Source organism: Mercenaria mercenaria, unplaced genomic scaffold, assembly GCF_021730395.1.
Source record: "Mercenaria mercenaria strain notata unplaced genomic scaffold, MADL_Memer_1 contig_4379, whole genome shotgun sequence".
NCBI lineage: Eukaryota > Metazoa > Mollusca > Bivalvia > Venerida > Veneridae > Mercenaria > Mercenaria mercenaria.
This window is the reverse complement of record NW_026462601.1, coordinates 52521-64195: the sequence shown is the minus strand read 5'-3', so window position 1 is coordinate 64195 and position 11675 is coordinate 52521. Positions and strand designations below refer to the sequence as shown.

At 35.4% G+C, this 11675-nt stretch overlaps 2 protein-coding genes across 2 annotated transcripts; both read right to left on the bottom strand.

Moving 5' to 3' along the window:
- Positions 1-1260: 1260 nt before the first annotated feature.
- On the bottom strand, positions 1261-4663 carry LOC128553840 (uncharacterized; the record flags this gene model as incomplete). Its single annotated transcript, XM_053535026.1, has 4 exons — positions 4257-4663; positions 2517-2620; positions 1932-2139; positions 1261-1424 (listed from the first exon to the last, which is right to left on the bottom strand). Coding segments are annotated over exons 1-4 (840 nt in total), but the record flags the coding sequence as incomplete, so codon positions are not given.
- Positions 4664-5206: 543 nt separating this feature from the next.
- On the bottom strand, positions 5207-6598 carry LOC128553841 (uncharacterized). The gene is made up of 2 exons (XM_053535027.1): positions 5998-6598; positions 5207-5330 (listed from the first exon to the last, which is right to left on the bottom strand). The coding sequence occupies exons 1-2, from the start codon at positions 6584-6586 to the stop codon at positions 5215-5217; spliced, it is 705 nt and encodes a 234-aa protein (XP_053391002.1). The 5' UTR covers positions 6587-6598; the 3' UTR covers positions 5207-5214.
- Positions 6599-11675: the final 5077 nt, after the last annotated feature.

Here is an 11675-nt window from a genome sequence, read left to right as displayed (position 1 = left end):
AATCAAAACTTAATCCTGCGAGAACGGCACAGTTCCCTTTGAAGACATGAGGCAAAAAAGTGATTTCCATTTTGGCAACGTATTCTTTTGATCGCCTTAATCAGTAGATTTATATCAGACATTGTTTGATGTTATAACAATAATAGATTACTACCAGTAATACAACAAGATCTCATAGAACACGAAATGCCCCGACCCCGCCCCGCCTCTTCATGCATTCAGTAATTGCACAGGAACAGAAATTATTTGGTCACTGTGCACTGGACGTTTGACATACTGACCTCAAATCAATAATTATGGGTCATTTACCAGTCATAATTAAACTCTGTATCAAATGTGATCTTAGACCGATGCATTCTCTAGTTATCTGGCAAGTTCCACTGTTCAATGTGACCTTGACCGAAGCCCTACGTACCTCAAAATCAATAGGAGTCATCTTGTGGTCATGATCAACCTCCCTATTAAGTTTCGTGATCTTAGGCCTAATCGTTCCCAAGTTATCGTCCAGAAACGGCTGAACTGTTCCGAGTCACTGTGACCTTGACCTTTGACATTCAAATCAATAGGGATCATCTGCTGGTCATGACCAGCCTCCCTATTATATTTCATGATCCTAAGGCCCAGGAATTCTGAAGTTACCGTCCAGTAACCGTTCAACTGTTCTAGGTCACTGTGACCTTGACATTTAAAATACTGTCCTCTAAATCAAAAGAAGTCATCTGCTGATCATGACCAATTTCGTCATTAATTTTCATGATCCTAGACCCAAGTTTTCTCAAGTTACCGTCTGGAAATGGTTTAAGTGTTCTCGGTCACTGTGACCTTGACCTTTGATCTACTGACCTCAAAATCAAAATAGGTCATCTGCTGGTCATAATCAACCTCTCTATCAACTTTCATGATCCTAGACCCAAACGTTCTTGAGTTATCATCCGGAAACGGGTTGGTTTACGGACAGACAGACCAACCGACCGGCCGACATCTGCAAAATAATATACCCCGCCTTTTTCGAAGGGAGGCTTAAATATAGATAGTATTCATACAATGCCCGTCTCGTATTTTTACATCTTGATAATTAATACCTTTAAAAGGGCTGTATTTATCTTACAGTGCAGATATTCTTATAGATCTCAGTTTGCTAAAATATCAAGGTTATATAGATATACACTACTTTTGTTTCTAAGAAACATCTGAGGCAAAATAAATCAATAGAGAAGATGCGTCTCGAAAACCCTAGTTAATAATAATAATAATATTTACACTCGAAAGTGATTTATAATCAACTTGATATTCGTTAGTTTCTAAACTGCTCTTCGGCTGTTGATTTTCAGTGCTTGTAGCTTCTCTTAACATTGTCTCTCTTGTTCCATCCATGTTAACATTCAAATATCTATTCTCTACTTTAGCGTGCAAATCTGCGAAAGCTGCAAGAATATAGCGATACTAAAAACACTAATTGAATCCAGATATAATTATCATTACAACAATATATTAAGGGCACAATCTGAGATTCTACGGTTAGTCTCTTAACCTGACAAATGCATATTTCTTATCTGTACATGTATTTGCACACAATGGTACATATGCATGAATATGTATGAAATGATAAACAGTTTATGTTGGTGTGTTTTAGGAATCGTTATACTATTGAAGTCAAGCACAATGAAATGATGAATAAAAGAGGTCAATCTTGTTGTACATTTGCATTCCGTCACATATTTAAAATGTAATATTTCACCTTGGTCGAAGGTTATAAAATGTCTACATTTTTCTTTGCTTTTGAGTACAGCTTTGATACATGTACGGAGTAATAGTAAGGATCTCAGACTGTTTTTATAACTTTGAACCCTTGTATGTTTTCTACATTTTCAAAAAGTAGACAGTCTAAGGAAATTACTAACGGTTCTATCTTTACATTATTTTAAATCTACCTCCATGGCTCTCTGACCCTGTCTCAAAAAGCCTGGCTTCTATCGAAAGATTTTTTATATCGTACTGTTTGACAATTTCTTCTCTGAGGCGATTAATGCTGCTGTTAATGGAACCAGCTTTTATAGAATTCTTCAGGTGTCGTTGTCCTTCTAGATCAGTTTTAACTGTAATACGTACAGCTTGTTGAGGGCGCCTTGTATTATCACACTGCGGAAAATGGTTCCGTATACGGGAGTGTACTCATTCCGTATACTCCTAATATACGGGCGAATACGGAAATATTTTCTCCGTATATGGAACATTCCATATACGGGAATCCCGTATTCTTTAATTGGACATTAATGTTTTTCTCACATGGATCCGTTCATTCATACATAGCATAAATACGTTTCAACAGTTTATGTCAGTATTCAAAGTTAGGGATTGTCAAGGTCCAAAAGTATGTTTAAGGCGTAGGTTTTGATTATACTTTCAGGAAAGATACCTTTTATATGATATTCGTATATTAGACATATACGGGACCGTATACTCCCGTATATGCACATATTTTTCGCAGTGTCAGCAGTTGGTAAAAGCCTTTCTACTAAACGCACATCACTTATTCCGTATGTTTCGCTGTTCTGTCTTACAGCACATGGTTGCAATGCCATGTTATACGTCTGTGAAATGATGTCTTCAAGAACTGTAACTGTGTAATACAAATAAACAAGAGGGTCATGAAGGCCCTGTATCGCTCACCTGACCTATTGACCTAAAGATCATCAGGATAGTTTCATTAAGATATGGTCATAAATGTGGCCTCTGAAGTGTTAACTTACTTTTCCTCTGACTTGTCCCGGTGATCTAGTTTTTGACCCCACATGACCCAGATTTGAACTTGACCTAAAGATCATCAAGATTAACATTCTGACCAAGTTTCATTAAGATATGGTCATAAATATAGCCTCTGAAGTGTTAACTAGCTTTTCCTTTGATTTGACCTGGTGACCTAGTTTTGACTCTACATGACCCAGATTCAAACTGGACTTTGAAATCATCATAGTTAACATTCTGACCAAGTTTCATGAAGATACAGTCATAAATATGGCCTCTACAGTGTTAACATGCTTTTCCTTTGATTTGACCTGGTGACCTAGTTTTTGACCCCAGATGACCCAATATCGAATTCATCTAAGATTTTATTGAGGGTAACATTCTGACCAAGTTTCATTAAGATTGGACTAAAATTGTGTTAAGAGTGTTAAGCTTTTCCTTTGATTTGACCTGGTGACCTAGTTTTTAACTCCAGATGACCCAATATCAAACTCATCCAAGATTTTATTGAGGGTAACATTCTGACCAAGTTTCATTAAGATTGGGTCAAAATTGTGACCTCTAGAGTGTTAACAAGCTTTTCCTTTGATTTGACCTGGTGACCTTGTTTTTGACCCCAGATGACCCAATATCAAACTCGTCCAAGATTTATTGAGGGTAACATTCTGACCAAGTTTCATTAAGATTGAACCAAAATTGTGACCTCTAGAGTGTTAACAAGCTTTTGCTTTGATTTGCCCTGGTGACCTAGTTTTTGATGCCAGATGACCCAATATCGAAATCATCCAAGATTTTATTAAGGGTAACATTCTGACCAAGTTTCATTAAAATTGGGCCAAAATTGTGACCTCTAGTGTGTTAACAAGCTTTTCCTTTGATTTGACCTGGTGACCTAGTTTTTGATCCCAGATGACTTACTATCGAACTCATCCAAGATTTTATTAAGGGTAATATTCTGACCAAGTTTCATTAAGATTGGGCCAAAATTGTGACCTCTAGTGTGTTAACAAGCTTTTCCTTTGATTTGACCTGGTGACCTAGTTTTTGACCCCACATGACCCAATATCGAACTCGTCCAAGATTTTATTGAGGGTAACATTCTGACCAAGTTTCATTAAGATTAGGCCAAAATTGTGACCTCTAGAGTGTTAACAGTCAAATTGTTGACGACGACGGACGGACGGACGACGGACGGACGACGACTGTCGACGGACACAGGGCGATCACAAAAGCTCACCTTGAGTGCTCAGGGTGAGCTAAAAACAATTAAACTGCGGCATTTGTAGAGCAATGCTTATATTTAGTTCACAATAGCTGTTTATTTGTGATCACATATATTTTCTTAAAACTAAACAGCTACATACAGGTCAGAATGAATGGTATAGTAATAAATTATTTTATAAATAAGGACAGGCCGTGTAGTGGCATTTCTATAATTATATGTTTGATTACCACAGTATAGCATTTCGAATGATTATGAATGTGAAGACATGAATAAGATTTATAGATACCCGTTTTGTTTATTATTGCCCAGAATTGATCTTCGTATATAACGGCTTCTACAGATACCTCTTCGCATCCTGTTACTTGTCTCACTGCTGCCTCTAATGGTCTAAATTCATTATTTAGATCACCTTTGATGCAGTCGTACAATAAAGACAACAAGCAAGTAATCGACGAACATCTTATCCTTAAAATAACACATTTTAGTTCTGCATCCACAATTGGCCTATCTTTCGAAGCAAACTTTCCCACAGTGTCTAAAACCGCCTCCATCATTATGTTACGTGACTCTCCGGATAGTTCACTCGTTGAACTGACCGTCTGACCTGTGGCTTCTTTAAACATGCTAACTAGCAATTTTGACACAAACATTTCCTTATCCCAAACGCAGTTTTGTACTAGTAGGTCGATAATGGTCTCTTAATGATGAAAAACAGACATATAACTAACAAATATCCTCGTATAAGCTGATCAAAAACATATCTCATTTGTTATTAGATCTACTACTTAATTCGAATGAGAAATATGTATAGCATATATTCATAGATACACTTATTGTAACATAACAGAAAATATGGATACAATTTTGTAAAGGTAAAGGTTAAATGTAAACTTTGTTTAACGTCGCATATGATCAACAACGTGAGCTATAAAGCTCTTATGCGACAAACATGGCATTCAATATAGATACTTACCTGGGCCTAGTTTACCTCCTGGTTCAAATCTTTAAATACTGAGTGCCAAGCAGGGGAGCTACAAATACCATTTTTCACATCTTTGGTCTGACGTTAGCGGGAATCAAACTCCAGACCTCCCGCACTTAAAGCGGACACTCTACCATTGAGCTATTGAGGCGGTTCCAATATATAATAAATTGTAATCTTTCTAGAGGTAGGACAATTATTATTTGTAATATGAATTAACAAAATTGTGCGAAATATCATACCATTCGATATCATAAATTAGTTATATCTTTTTACCTGGAACTTCGACTATCTCATTGGCATCATGCACACGATCCTGGAGTAACAAATCTACCTTTGAGTTCAATTCCATTACCTTTTCCATAACGTTTTCGATATCTAGAATTGCACATGCGTACGTTAAAGCAGCATGCCTCCAGATTTGACTAAAATAATCTTTCTTTCAAATTGAAGTTTTGGTCATATTATGAACATTAGAATATGAATTTTAGTTTCTAGAATATTTCAAAAATTCCAAATCAAGAAAAAAAGATGACCGCTTCGGGAATCGAACCCCGGACCGCCGCGGCAATAAAGACATTTTCCGATCGTCGTAACCAATAGCGCTATAGCTGAAGTAGTGAATAATGACTTCCAAATATAGATATTTATAATCGAGACAATTTACCTGAAGTAAAAGCGTGGCAAACGCTTTTCGATTTTCATCGTAAAAAGTAGTAAAAACAGCAAATTCTCATGTGTTTCCGTAACATAAAGTTTGTCAGTAATTAAATTTTAAAGCCTTCTTAAGAAATATAGCATTTATTTCAAGATATCTAAAAAAAATATTTCTTTTTTTGTTGTCGAACGATCTGGAGGCATGCCTCTTTAAAAGTATGATTTTAACAATTTACGCATGTTCGATTTATTCTTCTATCGCATTATTTTGACTCTCTCTCTTTCATTAAATCAGTATTTCAGCTTCTTTAGCTTTTCTAATACTCTGAAACTCATTTTGGCAAGTTTATGTTTTAAAAAGATGTTACATGACTGTACTATAATTTACCTTTGCTTTGTTGCGATAGTATTTCCCGTGTCTCAGCATCCATTGAAAAGAATTTATGCACCACGATGAGTGTTTCTTTAAAACTTAAGGGTTCTTCCTTTGCTGCTTTAAGTATTTCGGCTATTGCTATCATAAGGTGCCGGTCATTGAGTTCCGCAAGTAACCTGTCAAAAATTACTTCTATCTTGTCAACGTAATGTTCGTACTTCTCACTGTTTATACTTGGCTCGTTAAGGTGACACAGTTTGTTTCTTATCTTGCGCAACTGATCCACATCCATGCGCACTGTGCGGAAAACACCACATATATCAATCAAGACGAAGCAAAACATATATAAGTCCCAGTCTTCAACGTTTGTGCAAGTTGTTCCGGGAAAAAGCATACGTTCTTTAGCTCTGCCTGTTTGAGTGCCGATTATTTTCTGTTTATTTGCATTTAGGAACTGGTCGATTGTCCAAGGATCTGGTTCATGATTTTGTGGTGTTAGGTCTTTTATACGCTTCTCCAATAAAGCCCTTGTGATTTTCGTGCCCCCACGTACCAACATTAGTACTAATCTACTGTATTTTTCATGATTCGTAGTTGCCATTTTTTCTCAGCATCTAAAGTGAAGAACGCATTAAAAATATTATGAAAACATATAACTATTTTATTACGTGATATCCTAACTAGTCTTGCGTAATTAAAGTTAGATATAACGTGTCACGAAATACACACAAGTACGCAATTGAAGTTATCGGAGTGATAAATTAAAATGCTTACGATATCAGGCAGGTATTTTATCTTTATTTTACATGCAGTGTTCTTTTTTCAAAATTTGTCTTAATAAAACAGGACGTAACCTTCTCCTACCTTGGGTTATGTAATTATAAAGGTATTAAGTAATTTGGCAATCAATAAAACCAAACTAAGCTTGAAAGTCATTGTTTGTACAAACTTAAAGGTTAAGTACATTGGTTCGACTTATATTTATGTAACAGACTGTGTTATAACTTTATTTAGAACTTGATCTAGACATTTTATAAACACACAGTCTGACCAAACTCATGTATATCAAAATCATACAAAAAGTGACAGTTAGAATGTTAAAAATGTGTTTCTATAATTTGACCTTTTAATCCTAGATGACCAAATTGTTTAAATTAACATAGAGTTTAAAAAGACAAACATTCTGACCAGGTTTCGTGTAGACTGGTTAAAACATGTGGCACATTGAATGTTATCAATGATTTTCTTTGTTTTGACCTAATAAAGTAGTGGTTGAAACCAAAGACTGTAAAAGCAGAAATTTTTGCGAGGGTTTAATTTTTGCTTTATTCGCGAGGCCCAAGATCTCGTGAAAATTTATCCTTGCGTAAATAGTATGATACCATTTTTACAATTTCGCGCATATTAAAATAAAAAAATGGAAAACCACAGGTCGCCAAATTTGAGAAATTTTGACCCATCGGAAATAAGTGTTTTTACAGTAATTGAGTTTTAGACTCGTCCAAAACATCCTGACCAAGTCTCAATACTTAATAGTGCCAAAATTGTGATCTCTAGAGTATCAAAAATTAATCTGTGAACGACTTCTATGGACAATGGACGCTCCCTTTATACCAATAGATCATCCTTTCACCCTGTACTTGTGATTTAATTGAGCTTAAAATGTTTGTATATTGAACTTGCAATCCTCTATAGAATCTGACACCTTCCCAAAGAATAAAATAACGAAGAGGAAAACAACATTTTACTTTATTATGTTTTTGTTCAAATCAAACTATTTTGTTCTCTCTTGTTCTACAAAATCAACACTGCATCCCTGATTCGGTAAAATATGCTGCAAGATAGGATCCACAATTAAAACATATTGCGTCACCTTTATCTTCGTCTTTAGTTTGTTCTACGCCTACTTCTTTTATAGCTATTTCACTGTCAGGAGTTTCTCTGACTAGTTTAAACATCACCTCATTTTCCCTCTCATCTGTTTCTACTTCTTTTTCTACCTTCTTTCATTTCATCATTTGGAAAGAATTCGAAGGCGCTCCCTTCGTGATATACCAGTGACACATAAGCGCCTGCTTCCCTTTTCTGAATCTGTGACGTAATGTTCACTTCTGCATTCTCTCCTTGTTCTCTCATATAATATATGTCGGGTTTTTTGTTACAAGCCGATTTAAATCATTTTTAACTTCATCCTTTTTTTTTCCTCTTTATCTTCTTTTTCTTAAGAATTGACGGAAACATTCCTGGAGGGGAGGACAAGCTCCTACAAATTTGGGAAAAGTTACAGTGAGTGATTTTAATGCGCATACGCAGGGTGCAAAATCACGTGGCTTGTGACGTTTCAACTGGGGTATCACGCCAAGCAGAATTTGTAAACAAAACGGTGTTTTTGAAGGTAAAGTTTTTAAAGATATATTTTTGTAAAATGACATCTAGCTGGTGCAAGTCCTTATATCAATGCGTACCTCCGGTGATATAACATATGTCCGTGTCTGCTTTAGTTTTGCTGGTAACAAGGGCAAAACGCAATGCTTCCACAGCAAGCGTATTTTCAAATGGTTTGAAAACTAAACCCAAGCGACTGTTCCTTGATAAACGACCAACTAGTTGTCACCGCTGCGTTCTCTTTGATATCTAACATCATTCTGGTAGAATTTTCGCTTAAAAAAATGGCATATTTCTGAATAGATCGCCGAACTCGAAAAATGTCAGTTCTCAAGTCCAAAAGCTCTCACAGAAAGCACTATTTTAAATGGCGATTTTCTCGTTCCTTTCGTTGAATGCAATGCCGCAATTAACGCAGGTAACGTTTTTCCCTACCAACGCAATACTTTGTAAAGTTTACTGCACGTGGATAGTGATATTTTCAAGAAAATGTGGATAGCTCAAAAACATGCTCTCAAAGCCAGTAACTTTAATCCAATGCTGTCACATCAAGCAAAAATCGTTAGCTGATAGTTTAACCACTTTCTACTGTTAATTTTGCCAGGAAGATAAAGCAAAATGATTCTTATTTGACATATAGTCCTTTCCCAATTGGATTTCACATGAATTTAGTTGTATCGAGACAACACTTGAATAATCAAAAGATATAACGCAAATACTAAAGTTGCTGTTAACATGCGGTCAATACAAAAGGAGCACCATGGAAGGCACGGGCTGTTTTCCCGCCAAAATGATCGTCTGCTTCCCATTCCATTTGGAAATCCTTTAAGGCGTATAAGATTGCCCGATATTTACGCATATTTAAGTCGTGTTTTCATTCTTTAGGCTGGCTCTTTACAACTTAAGCCCACGTTAAACCTAACCATTTGATATTGATTATTAATCAAACCTCAATTTATCTAAAACTAATACAGTTACTCCTGCCCTTGCCTAGCTCCTAGGAAACAGATTTATGAGGAAACATAACAATATCAACATCATATATAACATTAAACTAGCTACATTTATCTTTTTTTAGTTTCAGTCATACTTTGGTCTTTTCTTCATTCAAGCTTTCGTAATACATGTTATAATTGTTAATTTCGTAAAAGTAATTAATTTTATGTAATATCTATATGTTGCTGTAATGATACATGTATTATAAGCAATAAAATATGTTTAAACTAACCAAATATTCGGAAAATCTGCCGGTCAGTTGACGAAAATGTATAGAAGATCTATATTGATCTAGTACAATTTCTACAGAAATACGGTTTTGGAAAAGTCCTGTTGAGCCAACGGCATTATTTTAAAGCATACATGTATCATGTCCCGACGTAGGCTTGTCATTTCATTGGACATGATTTATCAAAAATTAGTCACAAGTTTTTAGAATAATGGCATCACGAGGAACATGTTTTAATAAACATGTTTTATTACATTTTTATTAAATGGCTATAATGCGAAATTAACACATTGTGATCATTTTGGCCACATCCTACTTAACGAATAACAGAAATTAATAAGATGGATAATGCTTCGGAAACGATATCAAATATTTCGCAAGTCACAATATGTTTACTACATTGTAAAATAGCTGGCTTTGTCAATAATAGTTTAAAGCAAAAAAAAAGTTGCAGGGCTACCTATCATTAGCTTTAATCAGGCGACGAAATATGATTTGAAACTAACAGAAGGTAAATTCACCTCGCAAATCAATCAATCATGGAAATATAATGTTGTTTTTTTTTTCACATAAACACTTGAGAGAAAAATGATATTCTCGGATTTTAGAGTTCAACATTGCACTGATACATATCCTTATTAATCCTTATTGATTTTGGCAATCTAACCAAACAATGCGACAGAAATAAAAACTGTGTTACAGACAAAACACGTGCGCAACAGCTTAAATTCATGTTGGGCTAGCAATTTCGTGTCACATCTTTGCACAGAAAAAGAGTGTAAAAACTGCAGTCAGTAAGTTAGCTGTTTTATAAACGAGGACTGTCGGGGATCATTATGATACCGGGTTTCCTATTGACTTATTTATTTTTTTATAAAAACGTTTCGGAAGAGGCTAGTGCTTTCACAAATATATAGAAATCCCTGTCTATGGATGACGATGATAATTATTGCTATGGTATTCAATCATACAAAGGCACTACGTCGCCGCCGGATAATAAAATGGGTACATGTGATTTATAAACATGCGAATCACGAGGATTCTGTGCAATTGTTTTACTACATTGTATTTGTAAGAGCAAAGAAAAATTCGACTAGTTTTAGGAAAAAGGGATGTTTATACAGAGAATTTGTTTTCAATTCAAGCACGTTTTTTGTTTCAGCTTCGTTTCCATTTCTGGAACTCTCGTTAGCTGCATTGTATTCTATTACTTATCCCTGTTCAGTTTTGGTGCGTATGCGAAACAGCCATTACATTGAAGTAAATGAAATCATTGTCCGAAATATCGACATTTCGTAAAACGGTTTCACGGAACTATTATACATGAAGAAGAATGTTGAATAGTAGAATAGTTTTTCTAGAAAATTAACGATAATCATGATAAGCGTGCCTGTTAAGTTAACATATAAAAAACAAAATGATAGGGTTACACAGAGGACTCGAACCTATGACAACGAGATGGATCAATACAGGTGATATTAATTATGATGTTAATTGATAAATGTATTTTATTGGTTTTTCAATGAGTATCGTTATTTAGGTTCACATACCGAAAATTAATAAAGGAAACATATGGAGTATTCATGAGTTCTTGATCAATGCATTATAAACGCCACGTGCCAGTTGGATACATGGCGGGAAAATGGAAGAATCAATCGGTCTCCACGGATTTTATCGACATCTTACACAAGTGCGAGATACAGTAAATAATCGGTGGCACGATTCCATAAGAATCATTTTGCTTTATCTTCTTGGCAAAATTAACAGTAGGAAGTGGTTAAACTGTCAGCTATTAAAGATTTATGCTTGATGTGACAGCATTGGTCTAAAGTAACTGGCTGTGGGAACATGTTTTTGCGTTACCCACATTTTCTTGAAAATATCACTATCCACGTGCAGTAACCTTTACAAAGTATTGCGTTGGTAGGGAAAACGTTACCTGCGTTAATTGCGGCATTGCATTCAACGAGAGGAACGAGAAAATCGCGATTTAAAATAGTGCTTTCTGTGAGAACTTTTGGACTTTAGAACTGACATTTTTCGAGTTCGGCGATCTATCCAGAAATACACCATTTTCTGA